Consider the following 23,092-nt stretch of genomic DNA (forward strand, 5'->3'; position numbering starts at 1 on the left):
ATGGCAGACATCTGCTGAAACGAGGCCATGTAAGGTTTTTGTTTCATCAAATAAAATCTCCCTTGCATGTTTTACTGGTTAGAGAATGAAACGGGGCAAATTTTTCCCCGTCCCTGTGAATTATTTTCCTCTGTCTACTCCATTCCTGTAAGCTCCGTCCTCATCTGCACAAGCCTCAAACATTTTAAAATCGTAAGTATTCGAGGCTTCTGTGGTTAAGGCAGAGTTTACAAGAATGGGACAGAGAGAGCGACAAAACTTGTGGGGACGGGGATATTGAGTTCCTGCGGGGACGGGGACAAATTTGCCCCGTGTCATTCACTTTCAGTCTTTATTTTTCTACATTGTGTTGTTCCTAAGCTTTCTGCATCGGATCATCAGGTTGATCACTTTTTCCCCTGCCTCTATCTTTGGGCATTTTGGTGCATAGTGCATACTTTGGAGGAGTGAGTAGATAATGTTGTACTGATTATGCGTGCATATATGATTTATGTATGTTTACTTTGTAAACCGCTTAGGTCTTAGGCAGTGTAGAAATTTTTAAAATAAATAAATACTGTGAGACAGTTGTTAGAAATGATACCATCAACAACACGTCTTGAGGATTTAAAGTCAAATACTTGTACACTGATTATGACTGAAAAGGCATTGCATGAGGATTTCAAGTGCTCTCAATCATGTTGCCTTTATTCTTTTAATATAGGTCTAGAATTTGCATATTCAGCTGCTCCTAAATCCATGCAAAGTGCCATTATGGGATTATTCTTTTTCTTCTCGGGCATCGGTTCTTTTGTTGGCTCTGGCCTCTTGGCATTGGTATCACTTCCAGCAATTGGATGGATGAGTAGTCATATAGATCTAGGTGAGTAATTATAGTTGCTAATTTTCTTAATGTTCTGATTCCTTATCTTAGTTACCGCATTACAAAATGATTTTCCTACCCTGGTATCTTAAGAATTCAAATTTTCTTGTCTAGAAATATCTCTTATCTATATTTTAGAAGTGCTTCAATTAAAAAGGCCTATATACCTTTTGAGGTGGTGGGAAATTATAATTTGCTTGCAGGTAAATGTACATTACATTGCTTAACATGATTTGTACTAACATGCATTAATTATTATCCATGAGTTGCTTAGCATACATTGTAATTTTGTTACATCCATGTTAAGACCATATTAATGCATTCAGTTCCGGTTAACGTGTTCAATGGACATTAAGTAATGAACAGACTTAAATGGGCAGACCCTTATTTGCAAATTTTATAATGCAGAAGATTTGCCTGATAGGAATGTAGTTTGACTTACTGAATGACTTCTAGGGTCTGAATTTATTAATGAAGTCACTGAATGTTTTTTAGATTTAGGTAGAAATATTCTAGCAAAGAATGACCTGTACAAAATGTATTATCCATGCAAAAAAGTTAGATTTTGCCAAATTGCACTAGCAAATGAGTAAATGCTTGGTCAGGCATTTGATGCTTGTTGAGCCATGCTGTGTGCTTGGTTGAATGGGCCAGATACTAACCATTTCTGCTTTTTAGGGCCACAGACTGGTCTGATTTTTCCAGGATGTCCTCTGAATGCTAATTGATATCATTCAGGTGTCTTGAAAACTGGATGGATATGGTGCATGATATTAGAATTACTTTGTGCTGTTCCAGAGGGATATGTGTACATGGGTTAGCACCAAGGTATTCTGCCATATGTTCCCCTTCCAAATCTTCATTCTATGGAACGTGGTAATTTGTTTGTTCTGCCTGTTAAACACTTGCGTTTGCAGGTATCGAGGGCAGGTATGTTTTCGTGTAGAGGCACATAGATCCCTCTATATATCTGGGAGCAGGGAAATTTATGCAATTTAAAGAAATTACTGAAAAAGTATTTGTTTTGTAAAATGAAATATGGGAATTGAAGTTTTAATATATTGTAGATGTTGGTCGCTGAAATGTTTTGTTTAATTAATTGTATGTGATGTGATATGTATGCACATTTTTGAACCCCCTTTTTATATCCCAACAGGCAGTATTTAAAGATCTTTTAGCTTTTGAACATTTGTTCCATGGTATTTAGGGGGCATTACCGTAATTCAGACACTCTCTCTCTCCTTTTTTTTTTTTTGTCATTAAATATACTCTTTCATAATGGCAGTAAAATGGAGTGTCTCTACAGGGCTAGAATGACTGTTGGTGAATTTGCCTTGTAGCCTGATCCTTGTTTCTGTCAAAGGGTCAAATCTAGAAACATGGCCCAGCATGGCTTCCTAGGTTTGTATATATTCCTATGATGGAACTAGTTCTTTTTTTTTTTGTTCCAAAATTTTATTGAAATTTTACAAATCGGCATACATTCAAACAGGAGAGAGTATAAATTCTGAAAAGTTTATTCACAAACTACAGACCCATTGCCAACATACCATTCTTTCTTAAACTAATGAAATGTCTGGTTAACATTGACCTCACGAAATATTTAGAGAAAGTTCAGCATTCTACATGATTCTCAATCTGGCTTCCGTACAAATTACAGCACTGAAACAGTGTTAGCCTCTATGATTGACCATCTTTTCCATTTGTTTTCTTGGGAAAAAGCACCCTGGTACTGCAGTTTGCCTTGAGCAGTGCCTTCGACCTTGTTGATCATGACATTCTGCTTAGGTGCCTTGGTTCCATCGGCATTTCTGGACAGGTACTAAATTAGTTCATGGGTTTCCTAAGAAACTGTACTTACCAGGTCTACAGCAAAGGAACCTACTCTCAAGCTTGGTCCAATCCCTACAAAGTCCCCACTCTTTCCCTCACTTTTCAATATTTACATGGCATCACTGGGAAATATGTTATCTGATTTAAAACTAAAATCATACATATACGCAGATGGCATAACAATTATTATTCCCATAACCTCATTGACCCCAAGAGACAGAACAATTCATCTCATCTGTCCTTACCAAAGTAGAACATTGAACTATGCATTCCAAATTAAAACTGAATCCCGAAAAAGACAAAATTTTCTTGGCAAGTCCCAATAACAAGATCGTGAACACCTCCTTGAAACTAAATGGATCAGACTACTCAATTAATCCTACAACCAAAATCCTTGGCGTCACCCTGGACCGATGCCTGACTTTTGAAGATCATACTAATGCTCAAGTCAAAAAATATTTCTCACTTTATGGAAACTTTGTACCATTAAACATTACTTCGATTTCTTCTCCTTTCGATTCCTGGTTCAATCCCTGATCTTAAGTACCTTAGACTACTGCAATGTTATATACTTGGGATCTCTCAAGAAAACCATCAAATGACTGAGGATCATCCAAAATGCTGCAGTCTTTCTTATTTATGGCCTTAAGAAATCAGACCATGTAAACCCGTATTACAAAAAACTACACTGGCTGCCTGTGGAAGCAAGGGTCATTTTTAAGTTTGCTTGCCTTGGGTTCATCCCCAACCTATCTGTCTCACCAATTCGAATTCCCAGGCACAACTAATACACGCAGTACCTACTTGTTCGCTTTTCCATCCCTAAAGGGCTGTACCTACAAGAGATACCATGATAGAACATTATCATTCCAAGCAGGCAAATGGAACAAATGTTTAACCAACTTCATCTCAAACGCACTTTCGTACCAAACATTTAGGAAGTCAATCAAAACTTATCTCTTTGACAAATTTCTCTGACCCCACTTCAGCCTTGATGTACTTCCAAAACACTTCCAGATAAACTTGACTAAACTTAACATAAAAATGTAATTTTGAAAGTTCTCTGTAATGTCGCTGTCTGTATACAGTCTTTTCCCCTGTTAACTATTTAGAACTGTTTGTGGTATGGCGGTATATAAAAATAAAGTTGTTATTATTAAAGCAAAGGATATCCATGAAATTTCTAGAACGAAAAATTATCTGGTGAAATCGGATCTCTCATAGGAATCAAACCGGTACAATGGTGGTTAATGAATCAGAGTGAAAGGATCAGTGCGCTTAGGCTGCCATCTTTGTACGTCGCAGGCTCCGTCCTTCCCCCCCTTCCCCCCCCCGATGGAACTAGTTCTGAAACACTTTTATTTTTGTCTTTGGAGGAAAGGTAGGAGAGAGGAGATAAGATAGTAACGTTTAAGTACCTTAGTGATATAAATGTACATGAAGTGAGTCTTTCCTTTTGAAAGGAAGCTCTTGAATGAGAGGCCATTGGATGAAGTGTAAGAAGTGATAGACTCGGGAGAAATCTAAGGAAATATTTTTTTACAGAAAGATTTGTAGATGCATGGAATAGTCTCCCGGTAGAGGTGGTGGAGACAAAGACCATGTGTAAATTCAAGAAAGTGTGGGACAGGCACATAGGGTCTCTTAGGGAGAGGAGGGGATAGTGGATGCTGCAGATAGGCAGATTGGATGGATTGTTTGGCCTTTATGTGCTGTCATGTTTCTGTGTTTCTGTCAGGGTATTTCTAGAAACAGTCTAGGGGCTTAAATGGTGCCACCTTAATGTGATAAATAATGTTTAGACAACATATTATTGCACGAGAGGTTCTGCCCAGTAATAAATGCTGTTAATATTGCAGCAGATTGATTTTCAAGAGGGCTGGCATGACTTGTCTGTCTGTGTTTAGATACTTCTGGCCCCAGTTTGATGCATCCTGTTTCTGCTTCCTCTTTTAGTCTGACACTGATTCGTAGCCCATCAAGCCTTGCAAAGCTTTCAGCTACCACTTGCCAACCTTGAGCTGCGATGATATTTAGCTTATTTTACAATTCTTGTATTATAATTACTAAATTGTAGTATTTTTTTAATTAAATTGTAATTATTTATATTAAATTCAATAAAATATTTTGGTGAAAATAAAATAAAAATATATTTGTAGTTTATACTGTATTACTTAACAATTCCCAACTGCCTGGAAATAGTCCATATAGTGTCTTTAAAGCACTAATCCTAATTTAATCTTTAGTCTTACGAGGGGCATTCAATAATTTATCTACTTGAGTATGAAAGGAAGTAGCCAAGCAAGTTGTGACATGTCTCAAGGTTACTCATGCACAGAATGTCAAGAGTCCTCATGCGAATCAAGTAACAAACTGCTAGATTTGGAGCACGGTTCAGTGATGAAAATTTCTCACAAAAGGAGGTCCATGAACGCATGACTGCAGTTTATGGTGAGTCTGCCCCATCATTCTTAAAAGTAAATTTTGGAGTAAGCAGTTTAAGGTGGGTAGATGACCCTCACACTGGACAGCCTGTGGAAGTAACTTCCACAGAAATGTGCAATTCAAACTCTCTCTTTATCTAGCAAAGGAATTAAAGGAGTTAAGATCTTTAGTCAGTCTCTGGCTTTTAAACTTTCTTAACAATGAAATGAACTCCCCTTAATTCTGAGGATCCCCAGTTCTTTCCAATCTTTCCGCAAACTTCTAAAAACTTTTCTTTTTGCCAAACATTTTGAAAATAATCTCTTTGAAACTTTGCTATTACTTTCTTTAGTTTTTATGTAATTGTTGTAAACCGAGTCGAGCTTCCTTAGGTTGATGACCCAGTATATAAAGTTAAGCTTTAGTTTAGTTTAGAAAGTCTAGAATTTAATTTTTGTCAGATGAATTAAGGTTTCCCGAATAGCTGAAGAAATGGGTATGTCCAAGGTTAATGCAAGATGGGTTTCAAGAATGCTGACACCATGTCAGAAGGCCACGAGGCTCCAGTGCTATCAGGAGAACTTGGAGATGCTCTGTGAAAACCAAGTGACTTTTTTTTCCCCCCCATCTTAAGGTGACTAGAGATGAGATTTGAGTCTATCACAGAGATCCTGAGTCCAAAATGGAGTTGATGCAGTGAAAGCACAAGTCATCCCCCACACCAAAAAAGTTCAAGACAGAAAAATCTACAGGCAAAATCATGGCAACTGTCTTGGATGATGAAAGACTTTTGTTTCTGGTGTTAATGTCACACAAGACACCCATAACCAGGGAGAGTTAACAGACAGAATGATTGCTTTGCAGGAGTCAATCAAGGAGAAAAGACAAGGAAAACTCTCACAGCAGGCGTGCCGGTGCACATGTCACAACAGTTGCAGGCGGCAATCTGAAAATGTGGGTTTCGGCAGCTGAACCATCCACTCTACATTCCTGACCTGGCTCCCTCAGATTATTTCCTGTTTTGAATAAATCTCTCTATGAATAGTGGTTTTCAAGTGATGAAGACGTCAAGGAAGCTCTGACGTCCTAGTTTGAAGGTCAAACAGAATAATTCTTTTCAAAGGTTTTAAAAGCCATTGCAGGAAAAGTGGAGAAAGTGTATGGAGCTATCAGGAGACTATATTGAAAAATAAAATTTTTTGAAAACTCTCTTCTTTCCTACTGTTAGAAGAATTATTGAACACCCCTCGTATATACCGCATCTTCACTAGAAATTAGAGCGCAATGCAGTTCACAATAAAGCTGAATAAACTACATTAGACTAAACTAGGTCATCATTCCAGAAGCGTTTGAAATTGTAAAGTCTTCAAATTTTTTTTCAAAAAATTTGATGTTATTTTTTAGAGCAGGGGTCTTCATCGAGCCCACAATATAATTTTGTCAGGCCCCTAGAAGAATTGTGTGAAAATGCGCCAATTGGACTGATTTTCCAATAAGAATCTGCAAAAAAAAACAAAAAACCACACAGGGTGTTAATTGATTTCACATGCATTAATTAAAATTCTGAGGGAGACAAAAAGCTTAATATTTATCTAATAACAGACCGGCCATGGGGATAGGACTCTGTAACAGGCGCGCCACATAATTCACAAGTTTCCTCCCAAAATCCCTTATTTTGGGGCAAGACCAAAAAGCATATATAAAGGAATGGATGTGCTGAGAACATTTTTGACAACCTGGAGACTCACTAGATCCTGATTTATGCAGCTGATCCCGGGTAAAGTATGCACGATGCAACTCTCGAAATTGACATTCTCTCAGATCAGCGCATACCGTGTTCTGTGTTTCAGAATCCGAGGGTACATTACATGGAATCTGCAAAGATATTTTTTCCACCCTTTACACAATAGAATGCTTTCCCGCAGGAGGAGGTGGTGGAGATTGAAAATGATAACAAAATTTTAAAAAAATGTGTGGGATAAACACAAAAGATTCCTATATGGAAAGAGAATGGAAGCAAAATAAAATTAGGGGATACCAGAAAGTACTTAGGGGATACCAGAAAGTACTTCTTCACAAAAAGAGTGGTAGACCATTGGAACAAGCTTCCGGAGCAGGTGATCGTGGCCAGCAGCATACATGATTTTAAGACAAAATGGGATGCCCATGTCGGATCTCTACGGGGGTAGTGTAGAGGTGATGCCACCTATGGGTAACCTTTGTAGGGCAGACTTGATGGGCTATGGCCCTTTTCTGCCGTAATTTTTCTATGTTTCTTCTATGTTCTATGAAGACCAGTAACTAAAAAATAGTACCAGTGCCTAGCAGACTTCTACAGTCTGTGCCCTGATCATGTCTAGACACATCTGGGTGGGTTAGAGTGGGCTTCAATAGCAGCTCCAGTAATTGGGAACCCAGAAAATAGCAGCGATAGATCCAGAATATATATGTTACGTTTTTAACATGCGATTTGAGTTTATTTTATTGGGCAGACTGGATGGACCATGCAGATAAGAATTGCCATACTGTAACAGACCAGACAGACACCAGGATACTGGTCCATCAAGCCCAGTATCCTGTTTCCAACAGTGGCCAACCCAGGTCCCAAGTACCTGGCAGAAATCCTAAGAACATAAGAATTGCTGCTGCTGGGTCAGACCAGTGGTCCATCATGCCCAGCAGTCTGCTCACAAGGCAGCCCTTTGGTCAAAGACCAGTGTCCTAACTGAGACTAGCTTTACCTATGTACGTTCTGGTTCAGCAGGAACTTGTCTAACTTTGTCTTGAATCCCTGGAGTGTGTTTTCCCCTATAACAGCCTCCGGAAGAGCGTTCCAGATTTCTACCACTCTCTGGGTGAAGAAGAACTTCCTTACGTTTGTACGGAATCTATCTCCTTTTAACTTCAGAGAGTGCCCTCTCATTCTCTCTACCTTGGAGAGGGTGAACAACCTGACTTTATCAACTAAGTCTATTCCCTTCATTATCTTGAATGTTTCGATCATGTCCCCTCTCAGTCTCCTCTTTTCAAGGGAGAATAGGCCCAGTTTCTCTGATCTCTCACTGTATGGCAACTCCTCTGAAGAGTAGCAACATTCCAGAGCTCAGATTGTGATGCCATAAAGCCTCACTCCACTAGTGCCTAAGATCCAACCTCATCAGTGATGTCACAATGGCTCGATCGTCCTATATTTGGCTCACGTAAGAACATAAAAATTGCCATACTGTGACAGACCGAAGGTCCATCAAGCCCAATATCCTGTTTCAAACAGTGGCCAACCCAGGTTTCTGCTGTCATCTACAGTGTTACTGTGTAGTAGATCAGAATTTCTGCAGTTAACCATATTAGTCCATTTGATGTAGAAATGAGTCAACAAACATTGTAGGTGAGACCTTTGTCACTTATAGCTTTTTGCTTCTTTTTTTTTCTTGGCAGTTTTCTGTATCGATAGTAATTCAAAACTTTAAAGCTATGTAGAACTTGATTCCCATATGCTGTTTTCATCTGACAGCTAAATGTGCAATTTTAATTTAAAACATAAGTGGCAGACTGTCCTTTCCCAGATGCAGTCTCCACTGAAGCATATTAAGCATTCATTGACTTACAGACTCCTTGCCAAGAAAAATTATTGTATCTCTCAAAGGCAAATCATGCTGTGAAACCTTTTCCATTTTTGAGGAACAAAACTGTAAGAAACCTAGCAATACCAATACAGGAGTCTTAGTAAGAGGGAAATCATTTTTATCTTGAGCATATTTTTCCGTTTGGGTGCTTTTTTTTCCTTCATTTTCAACAACTAAGGCAGACTACTTGATTGAACTTTTTTCCTAACTACCATTAGATAAATACTTTATGTTGCTACTGCAGTTTAAAAAAAAAATAAATTTGCTAGCAATTTTTTTACTATAGGGTGTGTAAAGCTGGGTAATACAGAGTCACTAACTTTTAGCTTAAAACTTGCTGCTATTTAGAAGATGTGTTGCAACTCAGAGGCTATGGGTTGTCTTGGTCACATTCCAGCGTTTTGGTAGTTTTTATAAGAAATGCTTTGCATAGAACTGCAGAAATATTAAGCACACTAGCCACGTTGATGGATAAAAGTTTAGTCAAATCCATATTATCTCTGTTGAATTAAAAATAAGTACATCTAGCCATGAATAAGTAATCGTACTGGAGGTTGGAAAATGGAGTGTCTTGTTGAACCTTTCTGTTAAGGAAAGAGGATTATTAAATAGGAAATTCTTGTAGTAATTTTGTGAAATGTGGCAGTTCCTTTGCCGATGGATATGGAGGAGGAAGGTACTTAAAAGATTAGGTTAATAAAAAAATTAAAAAAAAAGCTCAGAGCCAAGTTGAAACTACTGGTCTTTAAAAATGTGTGTTTAGTAGGAAGTTAACAAGTACATATGCAATAAAAACAGTGGTGGTCCTCCCTGTTATAATTAGTTTTACAGAATGGAATGCATAATAGGAAATGTTTAAAGATTTTTAAATGACTTGAAATGAGGAGTGACCTGCATTGTAAGATCCACAGAATACTATGGTGGGCTGTGTTTTAATTGTGATCTTGCATATGTTTCTTAGTGGCTTGATTTAAAAGTGTCCTGAGCATTAGCTCTGTACCCAGCAGTTATCTAAATTCTAATAGATACTTTTTCCCCCACCACCCACCCTTTATTTTATTTACTTATTCATTTTTCTTTACTGTTCTTCCAAGGGAGCTCAGAACAGTTTGCATGAATTTATTCAGGTACTAGTTTTTTAGCCTGCTACATTAACGGGTGCTAGAATAGATGTGTAGACTTAGGCATTTCTTTCTTTCTCTGTTTCTGTCTCTCCCCCCTGTCCAGCAGCACCCCTTTCATGCTCCCCCTGTCCAGCAGTAGCCCTTCTCCCTTCTTTTACCTCCCCCCCCCGTCCAGCAGCACCCCTTCCCTGCTCCCCCTGTCCAGCAGTAGCCCTTCTCCCTTCCTTTTACCTCCCCCTGTTCAGTAGTACCCTTTCCCTGCTCCCCCTGTCCAGCAGTAGCCCTTCTCCCTTCCTTTTACCTACCCATAATCAGGCTCCCATTTCCCCTTTTGCCTTCCCTATTTCCACCTTTTTCTCCCCATCCAGCATCATTCCATCTTCTCTCTCTCTCTGCTATCCCATCCAGCATGCTGCTGTCTGAGCGGGGGCAAGGGGGAAGTGGCAGTAGGCAAGGAGAACTGGGCTTCCTATCGGGAGATGGGAACTGTATGCGCAGGGCTAGGTGGAGCCTGGTAGGGGATGTATAGAACATGTGCCTCTAAGGTGCAGGGTTCTTCCCTGTTCCTCGGAGGCCACTTTGGTAGGTAGTAGAGTACCTGTTGCATTCTTGGCGTTCCGATGTCTCCTCTGCCTCGGGTCCAGGCCGGCTGTTGTGGGCCGGGATTGCCAGGACGCAGGTCAGCAGAGGTGGGGGAGTTTGGGGTGGTAGCACGAGTTTGGGTACGTCTGGCACTGGTGGGATTCGGGCTCCAGGGGAGTTGACTTATGCATCAGGTGCCGACGCACTCTAGTGCGGGGCCTCTGCTGGGTCACGGGGAGCTGGTTTACTCACATTGCGTGTCTGTGGAGCTCGGTGTCCGGGGTTGTCGGGTAGGTGTTCCGGGCCACGGGAGGAGTGGGTTGTGTCTGGGAGTTGACAGGATAGCGCTGTGACCTTTGACCGCCTCCGGCTACTCTCCCGCATGCGCAGGTGCTTCGGCGGGCCTTTTCGGGGGTGGGGCAGGGACCCATGCGGTCGGCAGCGTAATGCTTGCAGCGTCGCCGAGGGAGGGCGATGGGGAAACCACCACAAGCAGAGTTCTACTCTACTGCGCATGCAGCGGCACAGAAGCACAGATCATGGAGGCAGGGATCACGGAGTTTGAAGTGCGTATGCACGCTAAGGGTTTTATTAAAACGGATTCAAGCATTTTTCCCTTTATATCCTGGCGGGCTCACAATCTATCTAATGTATCTGGGGCAATGGTGGGATTAGGTGACTTGTCCAGGGTCACAAGAAGCAGCATGGATTTGAACCCACAACCTCAAGGTGCTGAGGCTATGGTGCCACTCTCTCCCGGCCCCCTCATAAACTTGTATATGAAATGGAAGCCCGAGAGCCCGTCTCAATAGGTGATTGTAAAGTGGGGATGGGAGGCCTGTGTGCGTGTCTGGTGGCGGGCTCGTGACGGCTCCTGGGGTAGGGGGACATGCCTGATTGGCCGGCAGGGCTTTTCCTGCCAAAGAGAAGTGCAGCAATTGGGCAAGCCGCAGCTGCAGGAGGCACCGGGTGGAAGGGTATAAAAGCTGTGACCTTGGAAGACTAGGGGCTTAACTGGTCCTCCAAGGTAGCATTTCAACTGGAGAGGCATGGTGGAGAGGAGCAGGCCAAGCTGTCCCTGGTTGCCAGTGACTCCTTCAATGAGGAGGAGGGTCAGGTGAACAATTGCTTCCGCCGTGGCATTCAAGAGCCATGGCTAGGTCAGCGATCACTCTAGAAGTGGCAGACCTGGCAGGACCTGGTGGGGGAAAGGGCAAGGGAGCTTGGCACGGTAAGGGCAAAGCAGCCAGCCCCCAAACCCAAGGAGGATTGTGTTCAGCCTCAAGGGGAGAAGTTGCTGGTGTAGAGCCATTGGAAGATGGGGTCAGAAGGCTTAAGGAGAGATAGTGAAGGATCCAATCTGGGCGGGGGTTGGGGTTAGAGAGGGTTTCGGCGTACGAGGGAAAGGGACATGACCCGTTAGCGCACCACATGGGAAACCCATAGGTCCGCCTGGGTATTGGCTGACATGGCCGGCGGGGCAGTGGAAGTTGGCTCCGTGGCCAGTAGCTATGCCGCCATTACCCTGCGTAGGACCGCCTACAGGGTGGAGAATGGGCATTGGCGAGGGTCAGCCCGCGGTGGAGATGAGCAGGGGGAGTGTGGGTTACACCCAGGGTGTAACTCCCGCTGGTACCATACAGGTTGCTGCTCCTTGTCCGACTCTTTCTCTGCAGGCACCAGGAGCAACAGGCATGCGGTTAGGAAGAGTATACATCAGCAGGACCTGCACGTAGCGTTCTGGAGTCCACAGCATCACGGAGAGTGGGAGTGTTGGAGTCAGCAATGACAAGACGGTTGAGCATGGTGGTGCTGGCGATGGTATCACTGGAGGATCCAGCGGAGGAGCTTCTGCTGCTGGAGGTGCTCAGGAGATGGGTAACATGGCGCAAGGTGTTGCTGAGGGGTCCAAGTGTGGGAGGGAGGAGGAAGTGCAAGCGTAGGGGCCAGGATCGTTCATCTTTCTCTTTTTCTCAATCTTCTTCATCCACCACTTCCTCTTCTTCATTTTCACGGTTGGGTGGGAACATGACGGAAGGGACAGGTGGGTCAGACTAGAGGAGCGCTGGCGCTTGTGGCACTCTGAATTCTGGGAAAAGGTTCCCAGAGCCTTGAGGTGAAAAATTCAGAAGCGGGCCTGCATTGACATCTTTTGGCTGTTAGAAGGCAGAACCCGTCGAAAAAGTAAGAAGAGGGATAGAAAGGATGGAGCTCAGTCAAAATCCAGAGCAGTGTCTCATAATATAGTTGTCTGAATGCAGTCCTTCATGTGTTTTGCTAGCGTTTGGGGATGCGAGTGCCCACAAGATTATGGTTTGTTCTTGGCTTACCCTGATTTCATCTTGGACACCTGTCATCGTTTTGGAGGTTGGGCTTTGCTCAGCTATAACGAGACATTTAAGGACAAGATGGAGGAGAATAGGCACATGTCGTGGGGCACACAGGGCATCAACCTGTGGCTCATTCACATGGCTTTGAAACCGGGAGGTGAGGTTGAGAGTGAGCCTGCAATGATGGGCACAGGTGGGAGTCGCTCTTTTTGGTCCATGGTTGGGGGGGGTTGCAGAGTTCTGAGAGGCTGGTGGCCCTGTGGCCGTGGCTCCATGCGTAAGGCAACATCAGGGCAGCTGGGGTGTTGAAGTGGGATATTGAGGGGGGCTTTTCTTTTTAGTTTCAGGGAGCAATAGGTAACATTCAGGTTCCAAACGCATCATCAGTGGTCCACTTGTGAGCCATGGTCTGGGATAAGTTGAAGGATGAGATTGCCAAAGGGCGGATAGCGGGTTCATTCAAGCCACGCCTCTTCCCGGAGATGAGGGTTCCCCTCCTCCCCCCCAGCAGTAATTCCTAAGAAGGAGCTGGGGAAATTCAGGCTCATCCACAATTTATCCTGGCCAGAAGGGAGTGAATGATGGTATGCCGCTGGACCTTTGCGCAGTACATTATGCATCCTTTGGTGCTCTATGACTCATTCTGAGGGTGGGACGAGGGGCTCTTCTGGCCAAAGTCTATATAGAGTTGGCATTTCAGCTCTTGCCAGCGCATCCTACTTCTTATCTGCTGTTAGGATTCTGTTTCAAAGGGGAATATTACTATGACTGTTGTCTGCCGGTGGGTTGTTCGATTTCTTGTGCGTATTTCAGTCTCTTCAGCACCTTTTTGCACTGGGTGACGGTCCACAGTGCTTGCCTGGATTTCATGGTACACTACCTGGACGACGTTCTGTTCATAGTAGCGGTGGGGTTGGACGAGTGTTGGTCGCTGAAGACAGCATTCGAATGGCTAGCTTGAGATTTTGGAGTCCCCCTAGTGGCGGAAAAATCGGACGGTCCCACTACGTCCCTTAGCACCTTGGGGATTGAGCTGGACACCACAGCAATGGCAACTAGGCTTCCTGAAACCAAGGTTTTGAAACTTTACGGATAGATTTCCCAGGTAGTCGGATCTAAAAATTCCACGTGGAAAGATATTCAGTCATTGGGGTCACTAAACTTTGCCAGTCATGTACTTCCATGGGCAGCACATCTTCTAGGCAGATGTCTGCAGCCACGTGGGGGGTGTGAGAGAGGAGGCATTTTGTGAGAATATCAGTAGGAGCTGGGGAGGATTTGCGGATGTGGGCATGATTCCTTAGTGATTTCAATGGTGCACTTCCAATGTAGCAACCAGAGGTGTCCAATTTTGACCTGGAATTGTAATCAGATGCAGCGGGGGAGGAGGAGGCGTGGGTTTCGGTCTTTATTCCCTTGGCCGGAATCATGGAGAAGACGGGGGTGGGGGGGTCACAGAATGTGACATTGTTAGAGCTATTCCCTTGCTTGTGGCATGTGAACTGTGGCAGGAACGGCTGCTTAATAAGCACATAGTTTTCTGGAGCGACAACATGGGGGTAGTGGAGGTAGTTAACAGGGAGGTGGCGCATTCCTTGCAGGTCAGTGCATTAGTGTGAGAGTTAATGTTGCGCTGTTTGCAGCTTAATCTCTTCATCCGGGCATGGCACATGCTGGGAGTGAGGAACAGCATTGCTGATGCCCTGTCTCTATTTCAATTTCCACAGTTTCATTGATTGGTGCCCCAAGCATGAGAGGAGGGTGCATGGATGCCAGAGTATGTATGGGAGCTGGTTGTGAGGAGCTCTGGGAGATGCTGAAGCTTTCGGTAGCGCCATCCACCTAGAATCGTTTCAGTGCAGGCTTCCAGTGTGTGTTCACCTTTCTTAGGCGGGATGGGCCCCTGGGACGGTGTTGGAAGCCTGGCTGACTGACTTTATCATGGAGTCCCACTGGGTGGGTTTATCCCGGGGCACAGTATCTGGGCATTTAGCGGGGTTCGCCTTTTTCTGCAAGGCATTGGGATGGAGTTGCCTGACCTCTGGGTTCTTAGTACACAGGATGCTGTCAGCCAGATTTGTGTCTCCCAATTACACATGATTTGTTGGTCTGACTGCTTAATGTGTTGCCATGGGTGGTTGTGTCGAAGATGGACCAGCTAGGTAGGGGACAGACAGTGGTACTACACCGGATTGAGGGTGGCATCTCGTGTCCAGTAATGCTCAGCAAACTCGTGGTGGTCTGCCCTACGACTGGTTCAGCCCTCTTGATTCATGCCAACGGTGTTCCCCTGACAAGATATCAGTTTCTAGCAGTGGCACTGGAAGGGGTGAGCAGCCAGGGGCCTCGTAAGCTGCGGTGGCACTAATCTAGGGAGCACTAGGGGGTTTTTGACAAAGGGGGGAGGAGGGAACGGGAGATCCTGGTGGATTCGGGGGGGAGGGTCATGGTCATGCGGTGCATGCAGTCACCAAGTACACTTACTAACCCCCCACCCCCACTGTCGATCATTGCCTGAACCATCAGATTTGCCTTGCAGATGCTGTCCGGCATACCTGCTCGGTGTGGATCGTGGGATGATACATCTTTGTCCATTGGGCCAAGGATACATCATTTGGGCATCTGGATTTCTTAGTGGGGCCAGAGGGGAATGTGTTATTACACCATGGGGGCAACGATGTGGATGTGTGAACCGCAGCTTATTGACACCATTAAAGATGATCTCTGCGTGACTTTATCTTGGTACCCTGGGACGACGCTAGCGTGGTCAAACATCATTCCGCAACCTCGCCGGTTGGAGTTGCAGAGATGGACCAAGGGGCTAAGCAAGATAAACCAGCAGGTGGGGGCAGTGGTGGAGTCTTAGGGAGGGATGCAGATCAGATATGAGTGGGTCGCTGTAGCCTTTTCCGGATTATTTGCCAGGGATTGGGGCACCTGTCTGATGTGGGGTTGGACTTACTGTTGGTTGGTTGATTGGTGTCCTAGCCACAGCTCTGTTCAATGGGATGGGGGGACCGCGCTGTAATTGCAATACAGATCTAAGACAATATCCCGAGCTACTGGGCTCATTGAGGGGATGATCTACGGGCTAGCAGGAGGAGCCGGGGTCAGACGACCTTGGAGAATGGTGCATGTGGGGACATGCCACCCTTCAGATCCTTGGTGAAGTGGCTGGCTCGGGGGCTATAATTTGATATTCTACTTTAGCTCGGGACAATTGTTATGCTTTTGTTTTGTTTGAATTGTTAATGCCAATAAACAGGGCTTTGGCTAAGTTTTCCACCAAGTGTCCGTGTGGTAATAAGAGTTTGGGAATGCTGGGGGTAAGGGGGAGAAGCAGGCCTATCCAGAGCCCGCTGTAACTTGCTTTCCTTATCTATCCTTACAAAACATGTGTAGTAAATAATTTTATTTAATACACTTGTAGGCGGAATAGTCCACCCTGGTCTTGATGGGAAGCAAACAGACATTAATCATAACATTGATACATCCTGTTTAACATTAGCTGCAAATGTTTTAAAATGGCATTTCCTGGAGAGATGGCAGTTTGCAGGTAGTTAACATGTCATCCTATGAAAGGAAGACTCTGCTGCTGCTTAAACATTTTTCTTCCACTTGGCAAATGCAGTTTCAATGTCAGGGAAGAAGGATTTTACTCTTATTGTAGTAATTTCATCTAATTGCATCTTAAATTTCAGTAATGAAAGCAGTTTGAACTGGAGCCTGTGAGATTGACGTGCATTTCACTGACCTCCCTTTTCTCTGTCCTCTCTGGTTCCTTATAATAACCTTAATGGCATAATTGGCTGAAGATGTTCTGTGATGTGTTAAAAGTAAGCGCAATGTGTTCTTCAAAATTAAGCAATACTCAAAACACATTTAGTAACAGAAACTTTATTCTTTTGGCTCCATTACCTAGCAATTTCTTTATTCAGATGGGGGAAGTTGTCTCGCCAAAAGAAAATTCTGTGCTGTACTTGCTTGTTTTTTTTTTTGCTGTTTGGTGCAGTATTCATCTAGAATACTGTGTGCAATTCTGGAGGCCACATTACCGTAAAGATGTGCACAGAATTGAGTCGGTTCAGCGGATGGCCACCTGGATGGTCTCGGGGCTAAAGGGTCTCTCGTACGAAGAAAGACTGAACAAATTGCAGCTCTATACTCTCGAGGAGCGTAGGGAGAGGGGAGACATGATTGAGACATTTAAGTACATCACGGGACGGGTCGAGATGGAAGATGATATCTTTCTTCTCAAAGGACCCTCGAACACAAGAGGACATCCGCTCAAACTCAGGGGAGGGAAGTTTCGTGGAGACGTCAGGAAGTACTTCTTCACGGAACGAGTGATAGAGCATTGGAACAAGCTTCCAGTATAGGGGATCGAGGCCCGCAGTATCCCAGACTTCAAGAATAAATGGGATACCTATGTGGGATCACTGCGAGGGTCATACCAATGAATAGGGTCGCTAGGACATAGACTTAATAGAGCAGGTCAATAGAGTTAAGGGGGCCAGTAGACTTAAAAGGGTGGGTCAATGGTATGGGCAGACTTGATGGGCTGTAGCCCTTATCTGCCGTCATCTTTCTATGTTTCTATAAGTAGAATTGGGGGCTTCTTTATTTTTTCTCTTACAATTCTGTAGGATAGATACTGGGTGTGTCCCTGGAGGAAAAGTCCATAGTCTGTTATTGAAAGAGACACGGGGGAAGCCACTGTATTGGTAGCATGGAATATTGCTACACTTTGGGTTTTGGCCAGGTACTAGTGACCTGGATTGGCCACCGTGAGAACGGGCTACTGGGCTTGATGGACCATTGCTCTGACCCAATATGGCTATTCTTATGTTCTCAAATATGGGACCTCTACCAAAATAATTTGACTCACTTATAACTGTCAAAATTTAACCTGAACAAACCGTTCCGCTCAGAACATATTCCACAATCCAGCGGCAGTAAAACTATGGTTTAGGATAACCCTTATCTCTTGTTCCCCCGACCTTGAAAAAGAGTTCCGAAACGCGTCGGAAAGGGGAACCGATAAGGATTTAAGATAAGTGATGCACCTTAAAATCCACATTTAATTATAAATAAGCTATATATAAGCTATAAATTTTTGATAAAGTTATTTATATAAGAAAAAGAGAAATACTCAAAAAATATAAATTTAACACTTTCCAATTGTGGGGAATAATGAAGAATCCCAACACCGCTGACTCGTATTGAGGAAGTGGAATCAGAATTCCCTTTGGATTGTGGAGTATGTTCTGAGCGGAACTGTTTGTTCAGCTCGAATATGGGAGTCATCTTGCAACATAATCTAACGCTAACCCAAAATTAACTTTGGGAAGATGGTTCATACAAAATATACATTCTGGGGAAGAACAGCAAGCTGTCGTAGCTGCACTCGAAATCCAGCAGGAATTCAAAGCAGATTAAAATGTATAATTCTTTCCAAATACATTTTTCTAATACTGTTTTCGGCTTGTGTTAATACCCTCTCTAGTATTTTCTAAGCTTGTTCAAAGTAAATTAACCAGAAACCTTCAAATATTTTACAAAAACCCTTTTTATTATGAAATGCAGCGAGAAATGATTAAAGATTGATAATGTTAGTAACTGAAAACATTTTGATAATTTGGGAGTTTGTAATAACTTTATTTTGATAGCAAACCTAATTGTTCATGCGAGTGCACGTAAGCATAAGAAGTGAAAGTGCCATTTGCACCCAGCTTTATGCTTGAGGACTTACGCCAGCTGAAACCTGACGTTAATCCTGGCATAGGAACTGAGTGCCGGAGCAGAGTTGGAGCATTTAGCACTCCGGGCTGTGGTAGAAACCTCTCTGCGACTTGGGGCTCCTTTTACGAAGCCGCATTAGCGGCTTTATCACATGCACCTTTTTAGCATGCGCTAACCCTGCGCTCGCCGAAAAACTACCGCCTGCTCAAGAGGAGGCGGTAGCGGCTAGAACGGCCGGCAAATTTAGCGCGCGGTAAACCATGGCTTTGTAAAAGGGGAAGGGGGGAGATAAATAAAGGATGGAAGAACAAAATTTACAACAAAAAGTCATTTTAAAAATACACTTATTAAATTCAACTTAAATACCATATACAGTATAACAATCCATGGGGGGCTTAACATACAGTAGTGTTTTATATATATATATATATAGTTATATATATAACACTACTGTATGTTAAGCCCCCCATGGATCATTATAAATGCTGGCTTTTCCTGATTATGACTGGGGTAGCCATACAGATGATAACTCGAAATTAGAAAAACTATGATCATCTTAATTTTTCCTTTTGGTGGGCGAGCTTATGTTTAAGTTGCAGGTATGAAAAAATGAATGCCAACATTTTAGGGCATTCTAAGATATTTAACTTAGTTGGGGTCCATTAACATCTTTTGTACAATTGTTATAGTTTTTATTGGTGTAATTCAGACACATCCCGGGGGGATGTATCTTTAGGATGATCTTTAAGGTAAATGTGGGGGGAGGGCATATATTGTTGTACTAATACTGATTGTATTTAAGTGCTTATTTATTATTTCTGATGTGAACATTATGTTGCACTTTTTGTTAGTAATAAAAATTAATAAAGAAAAAAACACCATATTAAAACTTGTCAAAAGTCATCAAATTATGCAATTTATAGATTACTACTACTACTGTTATTTCTATAGCGCTACCAGGCGCAGGCAGCGCTGCAGAGTCACAAAGAAGAATATAGTCCCTGTTCGAAAGAGCTAACAATCTAATCAGCAAAGACAGACAAACAGAATGTCATGGATATAGTTAAGGGGAATGGTTAATCAGCTGAGTGGGTTGGAGGGCAGAGGGGAGTACAAGACAATCAAGTCATTGTGACTTCACTAAGAGGTTGGCTCTTATTGGTGAAATAAGGCATTGAGATTGTGATGTCATAACACTGCTTCCCAAAGACAAGTAGGATGTCATGGATACAGTTAAGGGGAATGGTTAATCAGCTGGCTGGTTTGGAGGGCAGAGGAGTAGGGTTAAGGATTGAAGACTATATTGAAAAGCCTTTTCAAAACCCAAGTTTTCAAAATGTTTAAAAATACAATACAACAGGAAAAATTGCTGACCATGGTTGGCACAGAGTTCCATAGGAAAGGTCCAGTACAACTAAAAGCTCTTTTCCTCATGATGCGAGTTGAAACCATTGAGATGACCCTAAGGAATGTTGCTCTTCTTGTTTAGTCAACTTTTGCTAAGTACTCAGGTACTCTCATCTAAACGCTTTGAAGACCAAGCAAAGCAATTTAAATGTGATCCTGTAAGAGATGGGTAACCAGTGTTGATCTCTTAGAATTAGAGTAATGTTATCCAATATTAGCAATGCCCCAGTGTCCCAGGTACATTAGATAGAGTGGGAGCCCACCGGGACAGTTAAGGAATAATGCTTGAGTACCTGAATAATTTGTAATTTGCATAGAATTGTAGGATATGCGGAAAATAAATTATTTTTTTAAATAATCAGTTATATAGTAAATACAGAGTCATTCGCCAGCGAAATAACACTTAGGATATAGTAAATACAGAGTTAGCGTTTTCTGAGTTGGTTTTCAATACAGCCCTCTTAAACCATAATCAATCCACTTTCTTATTTTCACCTATAATATAATCGATCTACCTGCTTAAATAAAATGTCATATTTATTCATATTATACCTTCTTATATACACATATAAATATAATGTTTAAATAACTTCAGAGGCCTCACTAGGGGCTCCTTTTACTAAAGTGCGCTAGTGTTTTTAGCGTGCGCTGCATTGCCGCGCGCAATGACCCTGCGCTACGTGCCATGAACTAACGCCAGCTCAATGCTGATGTTAGCGTCTAGCACGCGCACTAAAACCGCTAGCACAGCTTAGTAAAAGGAGCCCTAAGACTTTAATTCATTATGAAATTACAGGATAGATAACAATCGAACGTGAAACTAGATATCCTTATTTCCCGGGTACACGGATGTGCAAGAACAAAATTGATTTGCCCTAGAATGCTTGGAAAAGAGCAAAAACCGATGGATGAATGTCTTAATGCCACAAACTGCAGATTCTAAAAAATGAAGTCAGTGGTCTCCCTTTATAAATGAGACCTGATGTTTAGCCCATAACTCGAATGTTTCCAGAAATGAAATGCAATCGATGAGTGCCTATGCATTGTAAAATGATGATTTTTTTTTTTCCCTTTCTTTTCTAGGCAATATCAACAAGTGTTCTTTGGACAATTATTTTTTCCTGCTGGCAGGTATTCAGGGAGTGACTCTCGTACTTTTCCTCATCGTTTCCGTGAGATATGAACGTCAGAAAGCCAAGGCTAATGGAGTAGCTGCCACTGGAAGGACCTGACATTTCTGGGCAGGCAAAGAGCAGTTTATTAGCAGAAGGCAGCCTCTGTAAATTAGCTGGCAAAGGTACTGATAAAGACACTGGAAGAATTTTAAACTGTTCTGGAAGGTATCCATCTTCAGGGCACAACCTTCAACTGGCATACACCATGACTGTTTTTCATTTGTTTTTCTTTTTAATGTAGGCAAGTGCCTTACTGTTTTTTCATCAGTCAGATATCAATTGCACTACTGTTCCTCTGGGAAAATAATCATGATCACCAGTGGAAAGGTTGGATGACACTATTTTGATCTATCAGGTTTGCTTTCTTAAATTGTTAACTAGTTATGGCTTTCTTAAAAAAAAAAAAATCAAAATTACGGCCAGCTCTGTAGTGTGTCCATATGACTATGTGCAATAGTGTGGGCCCCTTTTTTTTTTTTTTTTTTTTTAAGAATCTTTTGTGTGAAAGTATGCACAGGTTTTTATTTTCTGTATATAAAAATGTAAGTGTACTCTATTAACTACTGCTGCTACGTTATCATTTCTCTTGTGCATGCACTGCAAACCTCGAAGGGGTGAATTTGATTTCCCTGCAGAATGTCGAATCAGAAAGTGTGTAAACAAGAATTTAGTGTATGGAAAACTGACTCTCCCACTCCACTCACCAAGGTTTAGAAATTAAAATCAATACTGTGTGGCTAACCGCACACATTTCTACCCCACCCCATCTATCCTCACTAATTAAAAAAAATAATAATAATTCCTTAGGCTAATGATTTGAATTTTGGGAAAAATTATTAGATCTAGAAATGCATGTCTACTTTTTCCTAAGTGGCTTTGCATTGGGCAGACGATCTAGCTGTCTCTGTTGAGCCGATTGTGCAATAACAGAGAGCCATCCCCATTGCTCATTCACCAGTGAAATAACTCTTAGGGTATAGTAAATGAGAAGTTATGAATCCTTTCAATTAAATGACACGTTGAATAGCGCGTGTGAAACAGGCAGTTGCAGAAACACTGCTTTCTACAAAACCAAGTAAAAGTAACATTGTTTCATAGGTACTCTAAATTTTATCACCAATATTATAGTAATTTAGATGTGTTATATTTTGTTGTACTGAATTTTCTCTAGTGAACTTATTCAGACAGTATTTTATTTTCCTGTTTATGTGATACAGCAAGATGGACTTTCAGGCTCTGTAATATGGTCATTGCTTAGCTTAAAATGTCAGCTACTGTTCATTTACAAACTGTGCGCACGTGTGTGTGTTTTTATGAAGATAATTGATTAAGAACTGCTCTGTAGTCTTCTGTATCCTTTTCAGTGCTCTGCCCTTTCCGCTGCTGACCTGTATAGGCTACAGGAAACTTATACTGTATTAAAGGTGCTAATCCCTCAATTCCCAAACTTTGTACCCCAAGGCAATGGTCCCCAACCTTTTTGACACCAAGGACCACTTTTATAGAAGCAATTTTTTCTGGGGATGGAGGAGGATTGGGGGGCGGGTTCGTAGGGCAGTTTTATACACAGTATACATCACATTTCTATTATTAAGTTATAATATCATAGAAATTATACAACTTACTGTAATGCAGAATCAGTGGGAGCCCTGAGCTTGTTTTCCTGCAACCAAATAATCCCATCTGGGGACGATGGAAGACAATGACATGCATGCAGAAGAAACCCGATGACCGCGACAGTCCATCCCCCTGCACAGCATCTTTCCATCTCTTCCTCCCATCACCCCGTGCAAAAGAACCCCGATGACCCCCACCAAACCCATCCCCCTGCGCAGCTCCTTTCCATCTCTTCCTCCCATCCCCCACATGCAGCAGAACCCCAATGGCCCCGCCAACCCTTCCCCCTGCACTGCATCTTTCCATCTTTCCCTCCCTTCCCCCTGTGCAGCATCTTTTCATCTTTTCCTCCCATCCCCCCTTCCAGGAGAAC

The 23,092-nt window shown here is 42.7% G+C and overlaps 1 protein-coding gene across 2 annotated transcripts in view; it reads left to right on the plus strand.

Annotated features, from left to right (window-relative positions):
- SLC15A4 (solute carrier family 15 member 4) overlaps positions 1 to 22,438 on the plus strand; it is a 104,089-nt gene extending 81,651 nt beyond the window's left edge. The window contains exons 7-8 of one of the 2 annotated variants that reach the window (XM_033956333.1): positions 704 to 862; positions 5,754 to 6,192. In XM_033956333.1, coding sequence (XP_033812224.1) covers positions 704 to 862; positions 5,754 to 5,761 — 167 coding nt within the window. In that variant the 3' untranslated portion in view covers positions 5,762 to 6,192. Of the gene's footprint in view, positions 1 to 703; positions 863 to 5,753; positions 6,193 to 21,010 lie in introns of those variants that run through there. The other variant, XM_033956332.1, reaches the window with a different exon arrangement.
- Positions 22,439 to 23,092: the final 654 nt, after the last annotated feature.

The sequence above is a fragment of the Geotrypetes seraphini genome, chromosome 8 (genome assembly GCF_902459505.1).
Source record: "Geotrypetes seraphini chromosome 8, aGeoSer1.1, whole genome shotgun sequence".
Classification (NCBI taxonomy): domain Eukaryota; kingdom Metazoa; phylum Chordata; class Amphibia; order Gymnophiona; family Dermophiidae; genus Geotrypetes; species Geotrypetes seraphini.